This window comes from Rhinichthys klamathensis, unplaced genomic scaffold, assembly GCF_029890125.1.
Source record: "Rhinichthys klamathensis goyatoka isolate OS25496 unplaced genomic scaffold, OSU_Roscu_1.1 h1tg000538l_1, whole genome shotgun sequence".
Lineage (NCBI taxonomy): Eukaryota > Metazoa > Chordata > Actinopteri > Cypriniformes > Leuciscidae > Rhinichthys > Rhinichthys klamathensis.
In genome coordinates this window covers 68771-95996 of record NW_026607013.1, presented here as the reverse complement: position 1 = coordinate 95996, position 27226 = coordinate 68771, and the positions used below count along the sequence as shown (strand labels likewise).

At 40.8% G+C, this 27226-nt stretch overlaps 1 protein-coding gene across 1 annotated transcript in view; it reads left to right on the top strand.

The window, feature by feature from the left end:
• Positions 1-27226, top strand: part of dhx36 (DEAH (Asp-Glu-Ala-His) box polypeptide 36) — a 119065-nt gene that overhangs the window by 25123 nt on the left and 66716 nt on the right. The window contains exon 7 of the mRNA XM_056238753.1: positions 25332-25406. Within this exon, the coding sequence (XP_056094728.1) occupies positions 25332-25406 (75 nt within the window). The remainder of the gene's footprint in view (positions 1-25331; positions 25407-27226) is intronic.

The following is a 27226-nucleotide window of genomic DNA, read 5'->3' as shown; positions in this document are numbered from 1 at the left end:
CAGTTGTTCCACTACAGCATGAACTGGGACGTACTTTCTCTCCTTGGCTGTACCTGTCTTCATCCAGATCTTTTGGCATGGCATCATGTGGAAGTGGGCAATCAGCAGTACCAAGATGTCGGTGTCTCTTGCAGAGACAACAATTTTTGATGCTTTGCTTCTGATGCAGTGAAGGATAATTCTTGTGTCTGCTTCATGTTTAGCTTCCAAGCTGTCAGTGTTAAGGGTTGTGTTAGATGCTTCAACCGTCTCTTCATCGCTGAAGCCACCTGCAGCAACTATAATCTTGGTGTCTGGTGCTCTTACAATCAGCTGTTGTGATAGAAAGCAAGCAAGGTCTGCCTTGTTGTCCTCGTGAGCGATAAAGTTCTCCCATTTTGTGGGAAGAGGTAAATCTCTGCCCTCAACTGGTCTTCTGATTGCCACCAAGCCTCTTACGCGCCTTTTACGTGTTCCACTCTTGATTGAGTGTGTGTGGTAGCGATCAAACAGAACATCAATTCGCTGGAACTGTGCTCCACTTCGAAGAACAGTTTCCACAAAGATGTCTGCCAGCTCTCCAAAAGTCTTTGCTTCTTGTGGCTTCCCAATAGCAATGACCAAAGCTTGACCATCAACGATAAGCATTGATTCGTCTTGTAGGTCTGTGGCACCAAGGTGGTTGGGACATGGAATGTCAGCAGTCAAGACCTTAGCAAGTATCGCCTTTGAACCTGAATGAAGCTGCCCATTAACTTCTGCCAAGGACAGAGGTACAACGAATAGTTCATGCATCATAATGCTTTTGAGGTTGACTGGGCGTCCTGCCTCATATGCAGCAATGAGGCGCTGTAGAATGTTTCTGTCTGCCTTGACAGTTTTTGCCTTCCCAGTGATTGGGTCTGACTGTTGAACTTCAAACAGGGAAGCAAAAATCAAATACTTGTTCTTTTTCAGTTTGTCCCTGAAAGTGACTCTCCTCCCCTCAGATGGCAACAGCCTCTCCTCTACAAATTTGTTACAAAAAGGGCTAGACATTTGATCCCTGCATAATGCTCATGGCACTATTTAACTTGAAGTACAACCAAAAACACTGTTGTGGTTTTTTTTTTATGCAGTGGTCAATTGAGATTTTGTGTTATTTTGCTTCCTTAACTTGTATACCTTCAGATCAGTGCAAAGAAAATACACAACAATACAAAGCACAACTGTTAATTTCACTACATTTTGTCTATTTGAGTCTGTGGATTTCAATTCCGATATAAAAGTTTAGATTTATGCAAATTAGCACATATTTAAAATAGATAATGCCTCATTTGCATATGTAAACATGACATTTCAGAAAACGTACTCGGTTACTAACGTAACCTCTGTTCTCTCTAGAGAGGGAACGAGTACTGCATAATATCTTACGCTATGGGGAAAACCTCTTTTCCACGAGATATTGAAGCCAAAAATTATCCTTAATGTTTAATCAATGTAAAACGCTTTGCGGCAGCATGCAGACATAGGCGAGGCAGCTCGCGCGCCTATTGGCTGCCCTGCGGCAAAAGCAGCAGCCTATCGAGAGTGGCCCTGCGTGACGCCATGTCCAATGGGGGCACTTCGCGCCCATTTCGTCACGTCCCGCCAGAAAGGGCGTGGCCTCGCCCTATAAAAGCAGGTCGATAGGCTGATACAAACTGGTTTTCATCGCCGAAGCGAACCAGAGCGTATATTAAGCACGGCAAGATACGCAGTACTCGTTCCCTCTCTAGAGAGAACAGAGGTTACGTTAGTAACAGAGTACGTTCTCTTACGAGAGTATCTCTCGTACTGCGTAATATCTTACGATATGGGGAACACAGTGTAACACGCCATGCGTACAGGGATCTAACACCAAGTCCCAAGGGCGGAAGCCCGGGGCGCATGTAGTGCATAATCACCATAGACTCACAGAGAGTGAAGGAAGAGGGGCTAGAAGCGTCATTCCTTATAAAGTAGCATCCATAGGAGCTAATCATATTAATAGTATACCGCGCAGCCAGGGTGAAAAGCTTTCAGCCTAAACTGGGTGGCCGTACATGTTTCAACATTCATGGAGCTGTTGTATCGGTCAGTGAGCGATACACAGGCCAAACTCAGCATCTGGGCCGGCACAGCGGGGCAGATAGCACTGAATTCTAGACCGCCAAAAGCTTAGCTTGTAAGGCGGGAACCTCCAGGTTATAGTATTTTATAAATGTGACCTGATCCAGCAAAATGAGTCACAGTGACCCAAATTTAAAAATTGAGATTTTGGTATTAATGGAAAGAGGACACCATAAACTTTCAATTGATATCCTAGTCAAAGTCATACCTTGAATGGTTGTAAAGATATACACATTTGAATTATGGTCGTCTGCCCTCTTTTTCCAATTGAAAACCTGAGAAAATCGCTTTTAAAGTTTTTTGCCCGTTTTTTGTTGATATCTTTCAAAATCCATTACATTTAAAGGGATGAACTATTTATTTTACAGCTTAATTTTACCAAAGACATTAATATATAAATGCTATTAAACCAGGCTAAAGCTCAAATTATTTTAAAGTTTTTATTTGAATAAATAATTTAACAGTAGGCCTACCTTTTACAAAAATGTACGAAAATCAGAAAGATTGAACAGAGGTGCTACATTTTTGCTTGAGAGAGAGGGTGTGTGTGTCTGTGTGTGTGTGTGTGTGTGTGTGTGTGTGTGTGAGAGAGAGAGAGAGAGAGAGAGAGAGAGAGAGAGAGAGAGAAAGTGAGAGGCAGAGAGACAAGGAAACGGAGATCAAATAATGCTAGTCTATGCAATCATATCTTAGTGTAGGCTAGTTGACAATAACAGCGTAACAAATTCATAACGGAGATACCAACAGTTAAATATTGGGTTAATCAAACACATTGTAATGGATTCTCCTTGCAGATAAATAGCTACACTCATTCACATTTGTCAATCACGTTATGTCAATCACGCGTGCACACTACGAAACTTTCATCCGTTATATAAAAACAATCGTAAGTTTTTCGCATCCGTAGCAAACAGTTTGAATGGTGTTTTGACAATTCGGAGCCACCGAATCAATACGAAAAAACGCATACGAAAAAAACGCGGACTCAGTGTGCAATGGCCAGGGGGCTTGATGACGCTTTGGCAACTTTGCTCGCTTTTGACAGCGACATTTCTCAAATTAATCATATTTAATCTTTCTGAGGAGATCTGCTAGCTTGTTTATTACACAGAGCGCTCGCTGCGAGTCTGACAGGAGGGTGGTTGGACCAATCGCGTGCCGGTCAGTCGAAATGGCTTCCCATCGACAAATGATCAGCATTTGTGTACATTTCTAAGCTTTTTGATTGGTTCTATACAACGTGTAACACCATTTAAAGAGCAGAGATAGTGACGTTAGGGGATACCCGGGAAATGCTCAGAGGTGACGAGAGGAGTTGAGAAAAGCAATGTTCATTTCCAGCGAATTTAGTAAAACTGTGTAAACTTTAATAGTAATTTAAATACCTTTACTCAATTATCTGGACTACGAAACTATACGAGATTATTTTTGAATGTCTGTTCTTTGAAATTAGCAAAAAAAAAAAAAAATCTATTATTTCATTGTTTTTCCACATAATCGGCCCATATCTTAAAATAGAACGTTGCGACTTCCGACTCATTTCGCCAGATCGGGTCACAAATGTAGACGGCGAGGCCCAGCCCGCGGCCGTACAGATATCTTGCAGGGTAATCCCGCTAGACCATGCCCACGAAGAGGCCACGCCTCTCGTGGAGTGCGCTCTGACACCCAAGGGGCACTGCAGGCCCTTAGAGGTGTAAGCCAGCGCTATGGCATCGACTATCCATCTGGATAGGCTCTGTTTTGATGCGGCAAGTCCCTTAGAACGTCCGCCAAACAAAACGAAGAGCTGCTCAGTCTGTCTAAAACCAGACGAGCGGGACACATAAGCTCTTAGTGCCCTTACAGGGCAAAGGAGACTCGCGTCCTTCTCCTCATTGAGAACCGGAAGGGCGGACAGGGAAATCACCTGGGCCCTGAACGGTGTGTTGAGGGATTTTGGCACGTACCCGTGCCTAGGTTTGAGTATGACCTTTGAGTCATTAGGCCCAAACTCCATACACGACGTGCTTACCGAAAGCACTTGTAAGTCCCCTATGCGCTTCACTGAAGCGAGAGCCGTAAGAAACACCGTTTTGAAAGACAGATGTTTCATGTCTGACAAATGGATTGGCTCGAATGGGGCACCATTCATGGCTTCCAAAACCATAGAAAGGTCCCACACCGGGACTGAAGGGGGCCTGGGAGGGTTCAATCTCCGAGCTCCCCTGAGGAAACGCACGACTAAGTCGTTTTTCCCCAGTGACTGGCCAGACACAGGTTTTGCAAACGTTGCTATGGCCACCACATATACTTTGAGCGTGGATGGGGTTCTGCCCTTATCCAGCAGCTCTTGAAGGAAGGAAAGCACTTCCGTAACCCCGCAGTCTACGGGTGAAAAGCCCTGAGCTTGACACCAAGCAGAGAACACGGACCATTTCGAGGAGTAGAGCCGTCTAGTAGACGGAGCTCTAGCCTGCGTGATCGTGTATAACACTCCCTCCGGGAGGTTTGCGGGTACCCGTTGATGGCCCATGCGTGAAGGGACCACAGATCCGGGCGAGGATGCCAAATTGAGCCCTCTGCCTGAGAGAGGAGGTCTCTCCTCAGTGGTACAGGCCACGGGGCAGTGGTGGTCAGCTGCATCAGGACTGGGAACCAAGTCTGGTTTGTCCAGAGCAGAGCCACGAGCAGCACTGGGCATCCATTTTCCCTGATTCGTTCCAACACTTGAGGCAGGAGCGAGACAGGGGGAAAAGCATATAGGGGACAGCGGGGCCAGACGTGGGCCAGCGCGTCCTTGCTTTTCGAGAAAAAGTTCGGACAATGAGCGTTTTCGTGGGACGCGAACAGGTCCACCTGCGCTCTGCCGAATGTTTCCCACAGCAGTTGGACCGTCTGCGGGTGCAGCGACCATTCTCCTGCTGGGACATTGTTTCTGGACAGTCTGTCTGGTCCCACATTCAGGCGACCAGGCACATGCGCTGCTCTCAGCGAGAGCAGGTTGTGCTGAGCCCAGACCAGGAGGCGTTCCGTCAGCCTGTAAAGGTTTCGGGACCTGATGCCGCCCTGGTGATTTATGTATGCCACCACTGACATGGTCCGACCGGACCAAGACGTGGTGACCTTTTATCTGGGGACAAAAGCGCCGTAGCGCGTTGTCGACTGCTATCATTTCCAAGCAGTTTATGTGAAGGAGCTTTTCCCGTTCTGACCACAGGCCAGCGAACAGTCTGCCCTCGAGCAGTGCTCCCCATCCCGAGGTGGAGGCGTCCGTAGACACCACCTTCACACTCGAGGAGGTCCCCAGACTCACACCTGACTGATACCAGTCGGTTACTTTCCAAGGTTCCAGAGCTGAAACGCACTTTAGATCGACCCTGAGGCGAAACAAACCAGCGGTCCATGCCCGTGGCGGAACTCGCGCTTTTAGCCATATCTGCAGTGGACGCATGCGAAGCAGGTCCAGCTGGAGTACAGAGGCTGCTGAGGCCATTAGGCCCAGCATTTTCTGAAACCTTTTGAGCGGGACTATAGAGCCGCGGCGGAAGGATTTCGCGACGCGCTGAATGTCTAGTCCGCGCTCCGGTGACAGGCGTGCTGTCATGGATAGCGAGTCCAGCACTGTTCCCAGAAAAGAAAATTTCTGACTGGGAGACAGCGAACTTTTCGCCCAATTGACTGAGGCCCAGATTCGCGAGGTGCTCGAGTAATGTGGCCCTGTGTTCTATGAGCTCTGAGTGTGATCGAGCTAGAATCAGCCAATCGTCCAAGTAGTTCAAAACTCGCATGCCCCGAAGCTTTGCCCACGTATCTGCGCGAATAGCTAGAGGTAGAATGAAGTCTGGGCTCTGGCCGCGGTATAACGGCGGCTCGAGAGCTCCGGTGTGCTGAGAACTCAACGCTGTGTTCACAGCGGGCAGCCTGGCCGCGCTCAGCTTCTCTATGACGGGTTGTGCAGAGAAGGCGAGCAGGGTCGGCGCCAGGACATACGTGTAGGGTATCTGGACTGTGTCAGTTGGGACTCATTCAATTCTACATTTAGGAAAGCTTTTAACATTTGACTCCTACCCGTAACTCAGGCCTGGCCCCACAGAGTCCGCGTCAAAATTGCCATTTGACACCTTTACGGCCTGAGAGTGTTTACCCAAACACCAATAAACTAGAACTCGCCGAGCTTCAAAAAAGATCTTATCGGCCTAACACCCCCTTTTTGCGGAGAAAGGAATGCCAGGCGGCCGGAAGTTTGTTCCTTCACCTAACACACACACACACACACACACACACACACACACACACACACACACACACACACACACACACACACACACACACACACACACATGAATCCTTCACTAACCTCCTAATTTAAAGACTTTACTGAGATATATTTTGATATGCTTGTATGTATGTCTGTTGCCCAGGTCCTATGGTTACCTGTGATAGTATCGTAGTTCTAAAATAACTACAAATGCTTGGAGATTATGCCTTTTAATGTAACTTTGCAGTATTATCCTCCTTACATGTCTTTCTTCATATCTTCAGAATCCTCTTGATCTGACCAAACCATATATACTGTATATGTGAACAAACCGTAACATGTATTTTACTATGTTTTACCATCTTTGGAGCGTTTCTGAATGAATTCTGCCACGGTCATAAAACATTTAAATGACTGTCCTGACAAGACAAAGAAACACTTTGGCCGCGCACTTTTCTCACCGGTGATTGGCTCATTCACGCGAGAGAAGGCGTGAACCAAAATGCCTTTAAGGAGACGCGCCAAGCTTCTCTCCCTCTCTTACCTCTTACCTCTTCCTCGCATCACCATGTAACTCCTTCGTGATATTCCTCCGGGGATCTTTTCTTTTGTTTTGTTAAGTTTTGTTTTTCCGTTCCGGATTCTGCTGTGTTCTTTTCCACGGACGAGTGGAATTAACGTAGCCTGAATTGTTTCTTTGGTAAACTTTAAGTCAACGGAGCTTTAAACCTTTGAAGTACGCGCCTCAGACACCTCCGCAGACCACGTGACGATCCAGACGGAACACGCATCATCATGCCTTCGAAGCAGCCACACAAAGAGTAACTGTGCAAGTATTCGTTTTATCGAGCTTTCAGCATTAAGATTGTGTTTTTCCGTGTTGTCTCTTAAAGGTTTAAATGTCCAGGTGAATTTTGCCAAACTGTGATCCTTACAGATCTCCTCTCTCTCTCTCTCACTCACTCACTCACTCACTCACTCACTCACTCACTCACTCACTCACTCACTCACTCACTCACTCACTCACTCACTCACTCACTCACTCACTCACTCACTCACTCACTCACTCACTCACTCACTCACTCTATCCCATGTAACGTTAGTAACTGTAACGTAGTTTTCATTTATTAAAATAGATTATATTCATTTATTGATTCTGTCTCTTGCTCATATACAAGTCCCTTTAATGTCCGATCCAGCTACGTGCTTTAAAAGTATGAAAAGTATTACTTTAACTAGCAGGCTATCTGTGTAAAACAGGAAGGTTGTATTCATGGCCAGAAATTGCCTTTCCTGCGAATCTCTGAGATGATTTCGGTGTGAGAATTGATAAAGATCGCATGATCAGTTTGCTGGACAAACGGATTATCAGATCACAAATTAATTCCACAGGGACTATCCTTAGAGTTGATATATGATAGACCTAATTGACCCTTCGCTAAGCCACGCCTGAAAACCGCCACTGGCCAATCGTGGCTTAGCAACCGTAACTAGGCGCGGGAGGTCTGTCAAGCTTTCGAGCGAGGGAAACATGCCGACGCGTTGTGCGTATGGATTGTGCAAATCTGATACCCGTTCTCCTAAAAGTTTGGACGGTGGGGTGGCATTTTTTCTCTTCCCGAAACCTAAAAGCCAAAGGGGAGAAATCCCGGGCGTGGATCAAGCAGTGTGGAGACCCATTTACAACTAAATGTCGACAGGATTAACAAAAAAAAAAAACGCCTATTGCTTGGAAATAATGGCGGTTCTTTGTTCATAATGCATATATTTGAACGTAAAATAAGACGATTAAAGGCAAGACGGAGGCTCACTGACATACTTTAAAATATATTTCAGCATTTTGTTAATCGACGGCCTACTAACGTTACCCCAGTATCTTTACCCCAATCCGACCGCGGCTCTCCCGGTGTTAGATTGATGGATAAACTGTTTGATTTGTAATTATTAGATTATTTTCACATTTCACTTACTCTGCTGTGGATGAACATAGCTGTTCCATTTGTGTGTTTCCCATGTGAATGGTCTGCTAAGGAGGCGGCTGCTGCTTGCGCTGGGACCTTAACGTTATAGGCTTTAGCTTCAATTGATGAAATTATTCTCTAATCGGTTGCATATTATGTCGTGGATATATCCCTCGAATGCATATGCTGTCCCTTTTGTCTTGCTCTCTCAGATATTTCACCTGTTCGCCAAAAATGACTAATTATCTCCTTGGGAATGTCTGACACCGGTGCATTCGCACTGTAATAGACGTGGCAGCCGCGAAAGCTTGACAGGCGTAGCAACAGTAACTAAGGAGGGCGGGGCTTAGCGAAGGGTCAATTGATATATTAATTTTTAATTATAATCCGTTTTGATTAAGTATTGATATACAATTGAGTAGGGATGTCACGGTACCAAAATTCCAGTAGTCGGTACCGATACCATTAAAATTTTACGGTTCTCGGTACCAATTTCGGTACCACAGCAAAATCAGTTTGAACTATTTTTCCAATTTATTTAATTATTTGAAAAAAAAAATTCAATTCAATTCAATGACTTTATTATTTATGACGGTACATTTATGAAAGCATTGAAGGGTACATGCTGTTTAAATGAAAATATTGATGATATTGAGAAATATTGCTTATAAAAAAATCAAGTGAAAAATAAGCAACCTTCTATGCACTTATTATTATTAGTAGTAGTATTTTTAATTAATGGAGACGTAGTTAAATCTATTGTACAGTAGCCTAATATAATTATTTCTGTCAATTTCTTTAAGTTAAACCAAACTTTTATTTTGACGGGTTGCCGTGAAGACCTTTGAGTTTCTGTGCGTGTATATGACGATATATTCTCAAATGAAATGGTAAAATGCTCATGAAGTGACTCAGAGATGAATTGAATCATGAATCATGTCACCATATCGTGAGGCAGCAGAGACTGAAAACAGCGCGAGCGTCACTCGTGCTTCAGTGTGTGTGTGTGAGGTAACGTTAAATGAAACCACGCGTCTGCGCCGTTCATTCACACAGAGACAAGCAGAACATGCAGGGTTAATATTTAAATAGTCTTTTTGCAGTTTAATATAAACAGACACCACATCAGCAGCGCCGCCGGTCACCATGTCTCAGCTAGGGTTGGGTACCGAAACTCGGTGCCAATAGGTAACCGGTTCCGACGTAAACGGTAGTAACCAGACCGAATAAGAACGAAAATTTCGGTGCCTGATTTCGGTGCCTAATGAGGCACACACACACACACTCACAAGGTCTCTCGCACTCTCCCTCTCCGCTGTTTCTTCTGTCTCGCATGCGCGCTCTTTCTCAGGTTTGGCTGCATTTCACGTGTAAAATTACATGTCAGAACGCCCTCTGGGTGTGCCGATAGTCTGAATCCCATATAGAATCAAGCCAATTCATTGGCTAATGGCGCAGGCGCCGCCTCGACGCACTTACGTCGTCATATTATGTTGGCGCGCGCGCGCCATCTGCTCCTCAGATTTCTCTGCCGAAAAAGGAAGCTGGTCGGCAGCGCGAGGAGCTTGGCAGCGTCTCGTTGCCTATTGAGAGAACATAGGTTACACCAGTAACCAGAGATGTTCTCTTTCATAGGTTCACTCAACGCTGCGTAGCTAAGAAGCAGTGGATTTGTAGGCTGCTGTATCACGTGCCGTTTGAACTGACGCGCTACAGCGATCTGTCACATTTCAAAGAGCCAAAACGTTATTTATTATGCAAATCTCGTAAAAATATTGACAGAATCTGACAGCTGTGGATTTGTTCCATATCAAAAGTAACCTTCTCTGTCTTGTCTGTCGGTGTCAGTGTCCTCTTTGTCCGCGATTTTTCTGTGTGAAAAGGGTCATTTGCGTGAGTTTCATGGTCAATGCGTGAGAGTTGGCAGCTCTGCCTGCTAGTAATCTCTATTAATCTCCAGTATTATTACATTGTTTGATACAATATTGTTTCATTTGATATTATGTAAATATGAATTTTTATTTTATATTGGTTTTATTATTACCATATGTTACCTGTATTTATATTGTTTAAAGATTTAAGTTAATATTGTGTCCAGTTTGGCCCTGTAAATAAAAGGGTATTATTTTTTGATAAAGTGTGTGCGGTTTCATTTTCTTAAGTACCGATTTAAGAACCGTTTAGGCACCGGAACCGTTTAAAAAATACCGAGTAGGTACTGGAATCGGATAAAACCCAAACGATACCCAACCCTAGTCTCAGCGCTTTCATGAAGCGGACGCAACTTCAAGCCCTTCGTGCATGCATGCGCATCCAGAACCGGGTTTGACCTGGTACTCGGTACCACCGGTACTTGGTACCGTGACGTTTAAAATTTTTTAGTACCGACTTGGTACTGAAGTACCGAATATTTTGACAACACTACAATTGAGCTAATTTTAACTCTCTGGGGTCGGCGGTCTCGCCGGCGATACCAGCTCACTTTTTTCCTTATCAGTGCAAAAGAGACTCAAATTACTCTGTTAATTTTGATCTTACATATAAGTGGTGTACATCATTCGATCCTGTTAAGTTTGTATTTTTTTTGTGGAACCTCATAATAAAAACAAAGTGTTGTGCTTTTCGCCTAATAAAGAAAAATAAACATGATACGCGTTCTGCGTTCTCTCTGTCAGTGAAGTCCATTCTGAAACGCGTCCGAAAAATCATCTGTAACTCTACAAATACTCAGTCAAACAGGTATACAGGCACACAGGCATGAAGCCTGAATTATCTTCTTTTAAATGAAGTAATTTATATAAAAATTTTTTTTTCTCATTTTATGTAATCTGTACGAAAAGAGAGAGATGATAGTCGTTCTCGTCTCAGCTCATTAAAGTTAATTTGACCACGCCCACGGAGCGCGCGCTCTATTCAAACACAAATGCTCTGAGGCGATCCACGCCCACTTCAGCTGGATAACCCACCGAAAGAGACTCAGATTTACGACGCTGTGAGGAATAATAGTACTATCTTAATAATTATCCTGGAAAAAAATACCTCAGAAGTAGGCTACAGGTAGTTTCATTTGGAGGAGCAACGGATCCAGCCGAGGAAATAGGTACATTCTTTATTTTCAAGTGCTTTGTGCTAATCGCGATATGGAATAGTGTCTGTAAACAAAAAGACTGTTTGAATCGCGTTTTTGTGTGTGAATGAATGAACAGCTTTTACCTAACTATATTCCAATACTGAGATGAGTAAAAATCAGTGGCGGGCCGTGCATTTCACACCTAGGCCTTCTGTCCTACCTGAATTAATAACTTTTAATAGTGTAGCAGCGCAAAGGCGCTATAATTGTTGTTTTTATTTTGCACCGGCAGTTATTGGGTTAATGCGGTGAGTTTGGAAAAGGCCGGTAGAGAGAAACGAGCGCGTGAGTTCGGCTATTTGTGTACAGTTGTTCTTGCGTTCCGATTATAAGTTCAGAAACGGAGCCTCCCTTATCTTGTCGTTCAATGGTTACAATAGTATGGATGTTTGAAAAAAAATTAAGTTTCGATCATAAATTTAAAAGAAAAATTAAGAAGAAAATCAGATTCACCACGGGAAAAAAGCATTATACTCACCAAAACTACTGATTATTTTTTACACAAAATCCATCCTTATTTCTTTCCTCAGGAAGACTTAAATTATCTGTGCGTTTCAGTTCCAACAATAACGAGTCTAATGCTGAAAGTCGAGTCCCGTCATATTTCTAGCATAAGTTTTAATTCGCTTTAGAGAGTGTCTGCTCGACAGAAGCAGTGGACACAGTCACCGCATAACCTGACGATGTGTACAGCTGTCCCATGCTCTCACACAGAGTTTTGAACGAAAGCAATGAGATCAGCGGGACTTTTGCCTTCAAAATCATTCGTGGCATAACTTACATTAGTCAGTTTTTACCCGGACAGATCGAATAGAGTTCCATGACTCTGCGTTAAACTCAGGCTGAATGAGGGATTTTTTCCGGTAGGTTTGAACCTGCTGGGGGTCAAGGAGGGAAAGAAACATTAATTTGTGGGTTGAAAAACTATTAAATCTACAGGAATATATTTTAGTTTGCAGTTCGCTACAGATGCGGATAGCCTACTGACTACCATTACGCGCTCTGAGCATCCAATCAAAGAACGTGAAAATGCTGACGTTTTTGTATGCCTGCTAGATGGCCCCGCTGCAGTCAAATCGAAATCTGATTGGCTGATTAAATCTGACTGCTTATCTGATTGGTTAAAGCAACGGTTTCATTGCCATTCATTGTAAGCTACAGGCGCCCGCACTGTCGATTCTGAAGGCAGATTTCTTTGACCCTGGCAACGCATGATGGCTGAAATATGATTGGATAAAAGCACTAAAATAAACATACACTACTGGAAGCAGCGCAACCAAGAGAAAAGCTATGAAATTAAGAGAATTAACTATTGGGAATAATTTAATACTCATTCATGGAAAAAATATATTAAAGTGCAAGTCAGTGATTCTGATAGTGTTTAGGCTAGCAGAGAAGGCCTTGCTGGCTCTGACGGCCCACCACTGGTAAAAATCGACTGAAATATGTTGAAATAAAATATTTTTGTATAAGCAACGTATTAAACTGCAAATTAACATTTATATGTCCTAATCATAAAAACGATATGTTACATATGAAAGACAAGATGTCGTTTTTACTGTAAAATACTGCCACATCAAATAAGCTTGTTTGCTAAGATGTTATTATAGTGTTTGTTCGATTGTAAGCTATATTCAAACTAATTAATCCGCAACTGTGAAATATGTATGATAAAATGTATACTTTAGTATATAATACAAAGAAAGATTACATTTGAAATATAGTTAAAATTTTAATTGTTGTTGTAATTGTAACCTTTTTATTAAAATAGCAAAAATATATGTAGGCTACATATAAATAAATCTTAGGTAAATCTTAAAAGCTCAATATAAGCCTCCTCTTTAAATTATTTGTATTGTGTTTTATTAGTGACACATTTGGGATACATTCCCAAACTTTCTGTAAAAACAGTATGATAATTAACTGCACAATTACTAGAAATTTTTACATTTGATATTATACAATTTGCAAGCACAATTTGAAAAATAAATAAATAATTGGAACTGTGAACCAATTTTGTATTATATAGGCATATATATATATATATATATATATATATATATTGTCATTGCATTCTTGTGGCTCAGTGACACACCTGAATGAAAGGGTCATTAGTATGCAGCCCCATTATGCGCTCATTATGCGGGCCCATTGTCTTCTCAGGTGTGAATCACAGCAGGTCACACCCCTGCGCATATTGCCTTTCCAAACAAAAAGTGTCATTTTTAAATTTAAACCAATCTATTGTTTTATGTGAATGATAAGGCAGGATGATTTTCAGATCATTTTGAAGAAAAAACTCTAGGCGACAACATCCATTAGTCAAAAGTCTTGTGGACAGATATTTAGTATGTGTTTTGTGGCCTTATTTCAGAAACTTTAAGTTTTAGTTTTTTCAATAACCACGCATAAACAATATTCTCTCAAAAATACAAAAATGTACATACATGTTGATAACACATTATGGTAGCCCTGTGTGTGCTAAATAGAGTGTAATTACACCTTTGCCAGTAATATGTTTATAAGCAACTGAAAAAAGCACAAATGTCAGAGTATGTCAAAACATCTCAAGGACCCCAAAAACACCTTGGACCCCAGAGGGTTAACCTGTCTGTAAAATATGGTCTACATATGCAATTAAAGGAGAACTCCGGCGCAAAATGAACCTTTGGTCTAATTACACATTGTTACCTAGTCAACCGTTATCTGAGATTTGTTTTCATGATTATCGAATGTAAATAGTTTTATCTCTAAAAACAGTTTAGCCTATAAAGCTAGTATAACGCTAGTATATTGGGCATAGTGTAATGACAAATAAAAATCGCTTGTTAATACCACTAACAAGGCTCAAAATAGCCCCACACTAGCACGGTAGCATAATGAGGGTCCCTACCTTCAAACCGAAGCATTGAGAACTTTGTCAGTGTCCAGACAGTTTAATAAGAAGATATTTTAAACATACAGTCAACTTCGCGTATACAGGCAGAAGCCATCTTTGAAATACAGTCTTTACCAGTCGATCTACGAACACCGATCCAGAGAATTTTTAATGCAGTTGCTGAGAGGGTGCTAGATAGACGAGGGGAGCTGCGCAATTATATAGCCTAAATATTATCTATGTATACTATTAATAAATGAGCAAAACTTGGCCACTCAATATTTAATATTAAATTATTTTATTTTCCACAATTAAAGTTTTCATTTTACTAAATTGAACAAGCGCAACATTCAGCATTCAATCAAATATTCTTAAAGATTTATTATTAATAATGTTATTTCAACATAATATCTCGTTATTTCGACATAATATGTGTGCGTGCATAAAGCAAGATGTGCATTTGTAAATCCGGTGACGCGTGTGCATTGATTTTTATTAAGAAACTAGTTTTTTTTCTGTGTCAGTGTCAGCTGCAAGATGAGGCTGACGATCGCCATCTCCGTAGTGAACGCGCATATGAAAAATTCACATATTGGATTACATAATCAGGGAGTAACCCATTTCTTTTCGTTTTGAATTGTTTCGCTTAAAGACATTTCAAGCTTTCTATAGATATATTTCTCATGTCTGTGAGGCATACGCTGAGTTTCGGTTAATTCATGATGAGATGCGCTCCAGTTCACGTACAGTGCAAGTGACCGCCCCGGCGCCATGTCATGATTATATTGTCTGCTATATTTGCTTCTTATTTATTAAATCCAGGCAATTGGTTGATGAAAAATGTATTAAAATTAAGATACAATTTATACAAAACTAAATTCACTTTAAAGAAAGGCTTTCTACAAAACAAAACTTAATGAAGTGGTCAAAATCATGTCTCCCGATATATTGCACATCCTATACTCATGCTGTTCACTTTTCATATCATATTAGTAACAAAGACAAAAAAGCAAAAACACATCCTACCTTTAGAAAAGCTGCAGTCAACGAGTGGAAGTGTTAAACTTTCTCAGAACGAGGTCTTTCCATTCATTGCGTATTTTCTTCTGCTGCTAGTGACGTAATTAATCGCCTGTCGCAAGTGCAAATGCAAAGTCGCAAAGCTGATTTAATCATGGTAAAACTAAATTAATTTACAAAATAGTTTTTTATTATATATATATACACTCACCTAAAGGATTATTAGGAATACCTGTTCAATATCTCATTAATGCAATTATCTAATCAACCAATCACATGGCAGTTGCTTCAATGCATTTAGGGGTGTGGTCCTGGTCAAGACAATCTCCTGAACTCCAAACTGAATATCAGAATGGGAAAGAAAGGTGATTTAAGCAATTTTGAGTGTGGCATGGTGGTTGGTGCCAGACGGCCCGGTCTGAGTATTTCACAATCTGCTCAGTTACTGGGATTTTCACGCACAACCATTTCTAGGGTTTACAAAGAATGGTGTGAAAAGGGAAAAACATCCAGTATGCGGCAGTCCTGTGGGCAAAAATGCCTTCTTGATGCTAGAGGTCAGAAGAGAATGGGCCAACTGATTCAAGCTGATAGAAGAGCAACTTTGATTGAAATAACCACTCTTTACAACCAAGGTATGCAGCAAAGCATTTGTGAAGCCACAACACGCACAACCTTGAGGTGGATAGGCTACAACAGCAGAAACCCAACCGGGTACCACTCATCTCCACGACAAATAGGAAAAAGAGGCTACAATTTGCAAGAGCGCACCAAAATTGGATAGTTGAAGACTGGAAAAATGTTGCCTGGTCTGATGAGTCTCGATTTCTGTTGAGACATTCAGATGGTAGAGTCAGAATTTGGCGTAAACAGAATGAGAACATGGATCCATTATGCCTTGTTACCACTGTGCAGGCTGGTGGTGGTGGTGTAATGGTGTGGGGGATGTTTTCTTGGCACACTTTAGGCCCCTTAGTGCCAATTGGGCATCGCTTAAATGCCACGGCCTACCTGAGCATTGTTTCTGACCATGTCCATCCCTTTATGGTCACCATGTACCCATCCTCTGATGGCTACTTCCAGCAGGATAATGCACCATGTCACAAAGCTCGAATCATTTCAAATTGGTTTCTTGAACATGACAATGAGTTCACTGTACTAAAATGGCCCCCACAGTCACTAGATCTCAACCCAATAGAGCATCTTTGGGATGTGGTGGAACGGGAGCTTCGTGCCCTGGATGTGCATCCCACAAATCTCCATCAACTGGAAGATGCTATCCTTTCAATATGGGCCAACATTTCTAAAGAATGCTTTCAGCACCTTGTTGAATCAATGCCACGTAGAATTAAGGCAGTTCTGAAGGCGAAAGGGGGTCAAACACAGTATTAGTATGGTGTTCCTAATAATCCTTTAGGTGAGTGTATATATATATATGCCTATATTTATATGTGTGTAGTTAAGTTAATTATATGTCATAAGGGGGCACAGTGGTAGTGTGCCTTTTGCGTCTCAGCGGCTGAAATAGCTTTCCGAGGCAGGGTGATGTGCTGACCAGAGGTGAGGGGGCACAGTGACCTAGGTGGCCGGGCCAGGCCCCCTGGGGCCCCCTCGTGGCGCCGACCCTGTGTACATTGCTTTCTGTTTGTTTGCGAGTCGAGTTTTCCTTTGCTTCAGCTGTGCTGAAAGAGATGGAGTGATAATGTGAAAAAGTGTGAATGGGGGTGCCGGGGAGAAGAGAAATTGGTTGTTAATCTTGCTTGCTGTGGTGAGGAAGTGTAGAAGACTCGACCTGAGAGAATAAGGTGGAAAGGCTGAGGGCTGGAAAAGGAGAGAGTTGAAAAGAAGTACAGATGCAGGTTGCCTCTTCAGGCCATGAGAGGTGCAGTATCTTGGTTTTTCCTCTTCCTCACTTATACATCAATCTAAATCCTCTGGCGCTCCCAGACACCTTTTCTCTATTGCTCTAATTTGATAGTCTGTTTGTGTCTGACAGTGTGTGGGAGCAGGTAAGGAGGTTTAGCATAGTCTTATGAAGTCTTTTGAATTGCAGAGTTTCTGTGTTATTATGTAAAATAGAAAGTTCATTTGAATTACTGACACAAACCTCATTTTAGGCTTGTTTTTTCCTCTTCTATGAAAGAATAACCGTCTTGTTCACTCTGTTCTTCTAATATTAGTAATGTGCCTGAGGAGGGTTCTCTTCAAGAGATAGTTAACTTTATTAAAAGTTTAATGATATTTTGTTCACCCTCATGTCATTTCATAATTACAAACATTTTACTTTCTTCTGTGGAACAAGAAAGAAATGCTGTAGAATGTGCTAGTCCGTCTTTTCCATGCAATTCCAACAAGTGACGACTGTAGCTTTTACGCTTTGAAAAATAAAAACAAATGCTGTGTTAAAAACAGAATAAAAATTAATCCCAAGCGTTTTAATGCGTTAAAAGTATTTAAAGTCCCCCTGTAGTCAATAATTGTAAAGTTTTAAACTTAAAACTCATCTTTGATCTAGCCTGGGTTTCCCCATACTGCCTTGCCGCAGCGCGATTTTATTCACGCTGCTAGGTAGTCTGGATACCATGGACCAAATTTTCGCCTCATCTAGGGAACCAATCACAGAATGGGGAGGGAGTAGCAAGACGATGACGACATCTATGCGACACACCGAAGCAGTTTGTTTATACCTATGGATCCAACATGGCAGCAGACACGAAGTTACCTTTCGATGCAGCCTTACGGCCGTCTCATCACGCGAGCGGCACTTGAGCAGCGTAACTACATCGTCACTGCAGCTGCGCGAGAGTATTCACACTGGAAGCGTTTGTACAGTGTCACAGCAGCGGCTCCAAAGCTACATATATAAGCAAGCAATTCTTTACAACGACAACTATACATTTGTTTTTAGAAGTTGGTCATTTATAACATTGATAGTCTTGAAAGTTTGTAATGGGGAGGTGTACAACATTCGCATATAAATGTTAAACAACAAAACAACCCAGAAAATGGCTCCAATCTATTAGTTTCAGTCATACTTTCGATATGTTTACAAGACTGCAACTCCGCGGATAAAAAACAAAACACACAAATAATCCCCACACTCTGGTTTGATTTGGGTTGTGCTAGCCTATGTAGCTGTCTGTGTGTTACATAAGCTAAAAGAACGTTTATATATAATATTTTCTGGTTGTTATTATTATTATTATTATTAACAAGTTTTTACCGGGTAGCCTAAATCTACTATAAATATTTTTGAGTCTTTATTTTCTTTTATTTGCCTACTCAAGTTCTTGTTAAAACTCACTAGACATGCTTATTCTGTGCATTTTGGGCACTTTTTGTGTGAAATCATATTTATTTTTGGCCATCAAAAGTGTGCTTTCACTTTAATTGAGCGTGACCAGTGCAGCAAAAACAGATTCGACGCCGAAACCCCCGCTTCACTGCTGCTCACGCGACGCTCCTGCTCGATGCTCACGCGCTGCTCCTCCTCCTGCTCCCGGTGTGAATGCACTCATTGATTAACATGCACGCCGAAAAAAATACGCGCCGCTCACGCATGCGGTGTGAAACGGCCTTTAGATAAACGCCATTGTGTACACATAAATCTCTGACCCATCGTCTTCTTCCTCGTCTAATTTCTGTCGCTGTACATGCGTCATCTGGTATAATTGAAACGATTGGCTATGAGCTACGTACAGGCGCATTTGATAGACATTCTTAGCACCCAATAAACAGCTCTGGGCATTCGTAAACCACGCCTCAAATACAAGAAAATGAACGTGGTTCCCAGACCCAAGTCTCAATGAGACTTGGGTCTGACGTTAGGCAGACTATCTTTGATCACAAAAAGTATAATTTAAACGTTTTTTCCTTGAAAAAAAATTCTTCATGCCTTAAAATAGCTTGAATGTATCTCTACACTCTTGCCTCGTTTAGTATACGCGGTTCTATAAATATGCAAATTAGCTCCGCCTCCACTCACTCACACCAAAGGAAGCCCTTTTCGCGTGCACTTTTCTCCAAGCTGATTGGTGTGTTCACGCCAGAGGAGGCGTGACCAGAAGTGTCTTTAAAGAAGATAGGGGTGGGCGCTATACCGGTATGAACGTGAATACCGGTATTATCTTGTGCCATGATATGGATTTTGCGATACCGAGGATACCGTAATCATAAATTCAAATTTTGCAGTTATATTGTTTTGTTCAATTTGGTACTCTTTACAACTAACACTAATGACGATACAGAATCGAATACGCTGTTTAAGGAAATGACTGATTTGGCGCTTCATACGCGTGAAGTTGCTGAGGCGATTAACCGCTGTCCTGTGACGCGTTCAATGAAGGACCGTATAACGTAGAACACATCGCTAGTGCTAAGCGGCTGTTCATAAAGGATGCATCTTTTGCGGTGGAATGGGAAATAACAAGGTAATGAGACGCAAGTTTGACTTTTAACTTGAGCGCAGCATTTTTAGAATGCCGTTTCATTTGCGAGACGCGGGTGCAACACCAAAGCAAGTTCCTCAAGCACAAACAAACATTAAAGTTCTAGGCTACTTTATGTTTGAGATGTCATGTTTTCATGAAGGTTGAAAGCTGCTATTATTATCTTTGACTTTGTTTTTACAAAACATTTACTGCTAATAATATTATCCACGTGGAGACATTTCCCCAATGTAACGTTAGGCTATGAATAACAGGACACGACACACACATAAGCGCGCGCATACACACGACACACACATAAGCGCGCAAACACACACACTGGTCCACTATCTGTGTGGGGACTCTCCATAATGGGGTTTATACTGTACAAACTGTAGGCCTTTATTCTGTCTCCTTACACTAATGAATTAGTTTGTATGAAAATGTTCATTGTTTTTTTCTTGTATACTTTTAAGTTCTATTTATTTGTTTTTTTCTTGTATACTTTTAAGTTCTATTTATTTGGTGCTTTGTTCAATCTCAAACCATTATTTTATTTTTATTATTAAGATGTCTGCACAAGAGTTAACTGTAATCTGTGCAAACATTAAACTTAAATGAAACGTCTCGCTTTGGTCTACACTGGAAGTGTTCTGCTCGCTCTGCTAAAGCTAAACTATAATTACTAAAACTGAAACTAAATAAAATTAAAAAAAACTATATAGAAATGTGTTTGCAAAATAAAAACTAACAAAACCATTAATGAAACTAGCTAAAACTAAACTGAAATTTAAAGCAAAATTGAAAACGATATTAAAATAAAAACTAATTTAAAAAAGCAAAACTATAACAACAGATATTCCCGGAGACAGAGCACACCCGAAGACGGCTCTCACTCAGAAATCAATAAAGTCTTCATTCGCTGCCGGTTCTCATTATGACAAGAGTGAAGACGAGCAAAAAGTGGAAAGACATAACAAGTACATTCAGGCCTACCTTATGTTGCACGTTTGCACTTTTTGAGAAAAAAAAAATGGCACAATAAAAAAAAATATGTCCAATGAAATGCCTCACCTTTTTCTAGTTATCTAGTGTTAAAATACATATTTTGCCTGTAATTTAACTAAGGTGTACTAAAATGTGATTCCAATTTTTTTTCTCATATCGTGATATAATATCGATATCGTCCGGACAGTGAAAAATATCGTGATATGAATTTTTGCTCATATCGCCCACCCCTAAAAGAAGACGCACCAAGCACCTCCTCTCTCTCTTCGCTCTTCCTCCATCATGTGACGCGCTCTTGACTCTTGCCTTCTCTTACCTCCTTCGATCAGATGTAACCTTCGTACTCGTGATCCCCGCCCCGGGGGATCTTTTCTTTTCCTTTCTTTTGTTTTGTTTTTCCTTTCGACTTTGTTCATTTCCCCAGACGGGTAAATTAACTTAGCCTGAATTGTTTCTTTGGTAATCTACGTCCAAGACCTTTAAACCTTCGTTTGAAGCACGCGCTTCAGACCCGCAGCAAACCATGTGACGCTCCAACGGAACAGACCAGCCGATACAAAAGACCAACGCAGCCGGGCTCAGACACATGAGAACCATGCAAGTATATTTGGGTTACAGAGCTTTCAGAGCATTAAGACTGTGTTTTTTCCGTGTTGTCTCTCAAAGGTTGTAAAGTCTGTAATTTGCCACCGATCCTGTGATCCTTACGGATCTCTCTCTCTCTCTCACTCTCTCCCTGTTTCTTTCACTTTCAGATTCTTTCAGTGTTTTGTTTTCTCCGTGTTATTTGTTGTATATACATTTATTCCTGGAACGTTATTAACCGTATACGTAGTTTTCCTTTATTAAATTCATTATATTCATTCATTGATTCTGTCGTGTTTTGCTCATATCCAAGTCCCTTTAATGTCTCGATCAAAGCTACTAGCTTTACAAATTTATTGATACTTAAAAGATATCGTTATAGAACAGAAAAGTTGATCCTCGTGGCCAGGGGAACAGCTTCTCTTGAAAGTCTATGAAGTAAGATAATTTTGTGAGGTTTGATGGAGATCGAATGATCAGGCTTGCGGGACAAGCAGATGATTCGATCATAAATTAATCCCCTCAAATATTATTCTGACAATTGAGCTAATTTTAACCTGTCTGTAAAATATATGTACATGTAGTTGATCATAATCCCTTGTGGTTAATTGCCGATGTATAGATATGAATGCAGATCCGGGTAACATATTATCCCCCTCTTTGGGCGATTTAACATGTATAAGTATCTGGTTCAAACCCGTATGAATAATTATTAATTATGAATTATTAATTATTGAATACATATTCCCCAAAACGACCCTGGATACTTTACACAGTACAATAGTTTTTTGTAAGGAACACAGGACATTTTAGTCTATTGTATTGCATGTGTTGTATAGATCACTTTTATGGTGCTGTAACTGTTATGTGAAGCTTGATATCCCTATTTTACTGTCATTATGTTGAAAAGAGTGGCCAGGATAGTCTGCAAAAAAGAGTTTCAGTTTCTCTTTATTGATGAAATGTCTTTTATTGAAAACTTTTTGTTACCATTTTAGTTTAATTTATTCAGTAGTTTATTCATGTATTTTTTTTCATTCATGTATTAATTCATTCTTTCGTTCATTTATTTTTTCATTAATTTATTTACATAGAATGTTCTTGCAGACTGATCCTCAAACAGCAGTTATATATGGGACGATTTTAGTATCAAAATGATTAACACGTGCAAGCACACTTATCAATGAACTTGATACATGTTGCAGAAATGTTTTATCCATGCCTTTCAACTTGTGTGTGCAAAATTCAAAATTGAATGAATGTGAAGCAATTTGTACAAATAGAGACATTTTTGTGAATACAAATGTTTTCCTTTGTATTAGTGTATCATAATTTGCACATGCAACACAGAAGACATGCATGTGTGGATCAGGTGACGCGCGTGCATTCATTGACTCGATTCATTGAGTCGATCCTATTTGATTCATTTGGATTTTGAGACTTTCATTTCGCGGGTTTCGCCTTGCACGATCCACACACAGCTGTCTGAGAAAAGCTGCTACCACTAGATGGCAGTATTCTGCTAAAACAGACAACGGCAGCATAATCAAGCGTTCTTCCGCATTTAAGACGCTTAATGAGAGTGATATTGAAGCACCAAATTTAGTACACAATAATATAGGCCTACCCTATTAATAAAGCATACTTTATAGAGGCAAACATTACGTCAGATTATGAACAACACCCATAGAAAACCATTATAAAACGCTTAACGTGCAATCGCGCGTTGCACCTTTGGAACTGAGTTTAAATATCACCGTCTTACTGCATTGACGTTAAGCTTTTTCTTTATAATATGCTCTATGGGAGGAAAACTATATAGCCTACAGACAAGAGACTACATGAACGCAACGCACGGCGTTTCAAGTTAATACAATTTTCCTTCCTGTTAAAAAAAAGGTGAAATTTCGCAGTTGCGTTCATATTATATGCTTATTTTTATCTGACTACACATTGTGTACATAGTATACAAGCAGGAATTTGAAAATGTCTGTTTTTAAATATTAAAGACGATTTTCGCAGTACATTTGTTTTCCCTTGACCCTTAAGCCATAGGCTATAGTCTTACTATAGCACGATGAGTTTTAACAATATGCAACCATTGTATATCGACATGAAATATTAATTGAAAATCAACTGGCGTAGCGGGCCTGTAGCTGCATATTTCTACATGAGAATGCTTTGACGCGCTAACCACAGCTCATGATGCACAAGGGAACGTCTGCCAATTCCACTAACTGCGTTAAAACCACTGATCTATAATGTCATTCTATATAGATCAGTGGTTAAAACGTATAATTTGTTTTAATTCAAATTACTTTTTAAATTTAATAACAGACATTTTCAAATTCCAAAGCTCGTAGAAGGTTTCTGTAAGACTGACTTACAAGTAAAATTTGGACAATACTTCCCTTCATGTAGCCTGTATTCTGCAGAAAAATACTGTAATTCACCAAAAGGGTTTTTTCATGTTCAAAATGGTTGTAGTATGTTCAGTGACTAGACTGGCTTACTACAGGTGAAATTGCCCCAATAACTCCCTTCATGTAGCCTATTTAGTAAACAATTATTATTTTATAAAAAAATTACTGTAATTAACCAAACGGGTTTTTGGTGACTTACTACAAGTGAATAATGTAAAATTTCACCTGACTTGTCACTAGGAACGTACTACAACCTTTGGAACATGAATAGAAAAACAATTTACAGTAAATTAAACAATTGTAGGCTACTGTTCAATCGAGATATTGGCTGGACATAGTACAGTAACAGTAGGCTAAGTCAGTCTGCCCACTAGACTTCCAAGGTTATAATATAACCTTGGAAATATGTTCATTTGAATGAATGACTGGACGTTTATATTTTTTTGACTGTGAGTGGAGTTTGCAGATGGTCCCTTTATAAAATGAGGCGAATATCAAACCTAAAACTTACTTCACTGCACTCTCGGACCGGTTGCTCTCCCATTCACATGCAAAGTTAAACGCAACTGCAGAATTTTTATTTCATGTTAAGCTTTTTCTTTTTAACAGGCTCGGGAAGGAAATGTTATTAACTTGAAACGCCGTACATTGCGTTCATGTAGTCTCTTTTCTGTAGGCTATATAGTTTTCCTCCCATAGAGCATATTATAAAGAAAAAGCTTAACGTCAATGCAGTAAGACGGTGATATTTAAACTCAGTTCCAAAGGTGCAACGCGCGATTGCACGTTAAGCGTTTTATAATGGTTTTCTATGGGTGTTGTTCATAATCTGACGTAATGTTTGCCTCTATAAAGTATGCTTTATTAATAGGGTAGGCCTATATTATTGTGTACTAAATTTGGTGCTTCAATATCACTCTCATTAAGCGTCTTAAATGCGGAAGAACGCTTGATTATGCTGCCGTTGTCTGTTTTAGCAGAATACTGCCATCTAGTGGTAGCAGCTTTTCTCAGACAGCTGTGTGTGGATCGTGCAAGGCAAAACCCGCGAAATGAAAGTCTCAAAATCCAAATGAATCAAATAGGATCGACTCAATGAATCGAGTCAATGAATGCACGCGCGTCACCTGATCCACACATGCACGTCTTCTGTGTTGCATGTGCAAATTATGATACACTAATACAAAGGAAAACATTTGTATTCACAAAAATGTCTCTATTTGTACAAATTGCTTCACATTCATTCAATTTTGAATTTTGCACACACAAGTTGAAAGGCATGGATAAAACATTTCTGCAACATGTATCAAGTTCATTGATAAGTGTGCTTGCACGTGTTAATCATTTTGATACTATAATCATCCCATAGTTATATGAGTACTTTTATATTAAAATGATTACATTATTGCATATTATTGAATAATGTTGCTTTTGATATGTGTAGTATTTTGATTTAGTATTTTAGTATATTAGTATAGTATATTATACACTGATTTTTCCTTTTTTATTTCTCATTTTCTCCTCCCTCACTCTCTGGCACTGCTTTCCAGTCGGTTACCACGGAAACAAGGCTCGGTGTTGTATTGTACGACGGGCATTATTCTTCAGTGGCTCCGCTCAGATACGTAAGTGTTCCAAACCTCTTTTCCTCCACTCCTTTCTGCTGTTTCATTACTCCCCTCCCCCATCCTCTGTCTGCTTTGGCTCTTCTTTTTCTTTCAGTAAGAGACGCCGGTGTTTAATCAATGCACAGCTGGTGTACAGGGCGCACACATGCACTTATACATACTCAAAGCAATGTCAAACATAATTGCACATACATTCAATATCACTCACTGACTCACTCACTCAGATCAACTCTGCTTCAGCGGCTGCAGAGTGGAGATGCCTAAAGTACCGTTCACCATGCCTCTTAGTTTGACTCATCTTCTCAGACAGCTTTCACCGCAACCCATATAGAAAACGCATTATGTACTGTTGTTGTTTTGTTTTTTTCTTTCACATCTCTTCTGTTTTCATGCTGATATATTCGTATGCACAGAAGTCCCTGATAAAAGCCTGTTAGGGATATGAATGACATCATTCAGGCTACGTTCACACAGTCAGTGTTTGGTATTGACAACAGTGTTTATTTACAGCTGTGATTCTCGAATTGCCCTGTTTGTGCAGAAGTAGGGCTGGGCAATATGTTAATATGCATGAAAAATACATCATGTTGAAATTTTTCATATCAGTCGATATCATAATTATCACGATAAATGTCTTTTTTTTCAAGTTTAAAGGCAGATCTTTGCTCCTGAGTGAGGTGAACATTTCACAAATTAATATTACATGTTTTGTCTCTTAGAAATTCACATATAACAGTAGCTTGAGTTGGGATGCAGATGTAAATTTGTTCATCAACAAATCATCTGTAAAAATTGTAACAACCTCATTTTTTGGGGTAAAATTTGATTGGGTAAAATGTAGTATTCCATAGTATTTGGATCATGCTAACCACAGGTAAAACCACGCATTGCACCTCACTACCATGGTAAAAAATAACTGTATTATTGTTTATGTGGTATTTGTTATGAAAAGCAGTAGCCTAAAGACATTTAGTAATAAAAATGCATAAAAAAACGTCTCGGGTTACTATTGTAACCATCAGGGAACGAGACGCTGCATCGATACTCAACGCTTTGGGGAATGCCTTCGGCATGTAGCATTTGAAGTCGACTATGGAATTATTCCAATCTCGATTGGTGTAGCGTCATTACGTCACTCGTGACGTCGCATGTGACGGTGATCCGGAAGCTATAAAAAGGTCACAGGAAACAGGAAATGTTAGCTTCTGATTGGTCAAAGCAAATCGTTCTCAGGAGCGCGGGATGCAGTGTGGCTGAGGGATGCAGCGTCTCGTTCCCTACTCAGGGAACGAGGGTTACAATAGTAACCCGAGACGTTCCCTTTCGTAAGGGAACTCCCGCTGCATCGATACTCTACACTTTGGGGAGCAAATAGCCACGCCGCCACACTGAGAGAAATAAGCCCTGGTGTGAAGCATCTGGCACACTCACGGACAATAGGAATGAGTAGAGGGCAGATCCAAACTAGATTGTCATAAGATTTGGTGTAAGAAGGGGAGGTCTGGAGCCGGAGGCTCAACTGACCCCATGGAAGGGAACCCTGGACAGTAGAAAGTATTAGATGAGAGGACAAGGCAGAAGTGCACCTCGTACATCAATTATGAGAGGTTTCCGCAGATAACCAACTGTCTAATTGATAAAGGAGAATAGCTCCTAGCCCTTGATACATATCTAGATGGACTAACTCCTCCCAGCCCAAGGCCTAACATAGGGGCCTCCAAGGCTATGACCTTGACCATCTGACACATGCGATGGAGGATGGAATACCGTAAGAATCATAATATTGCCTACAGGGGCAGAAATAAAGTAGAGTGGCT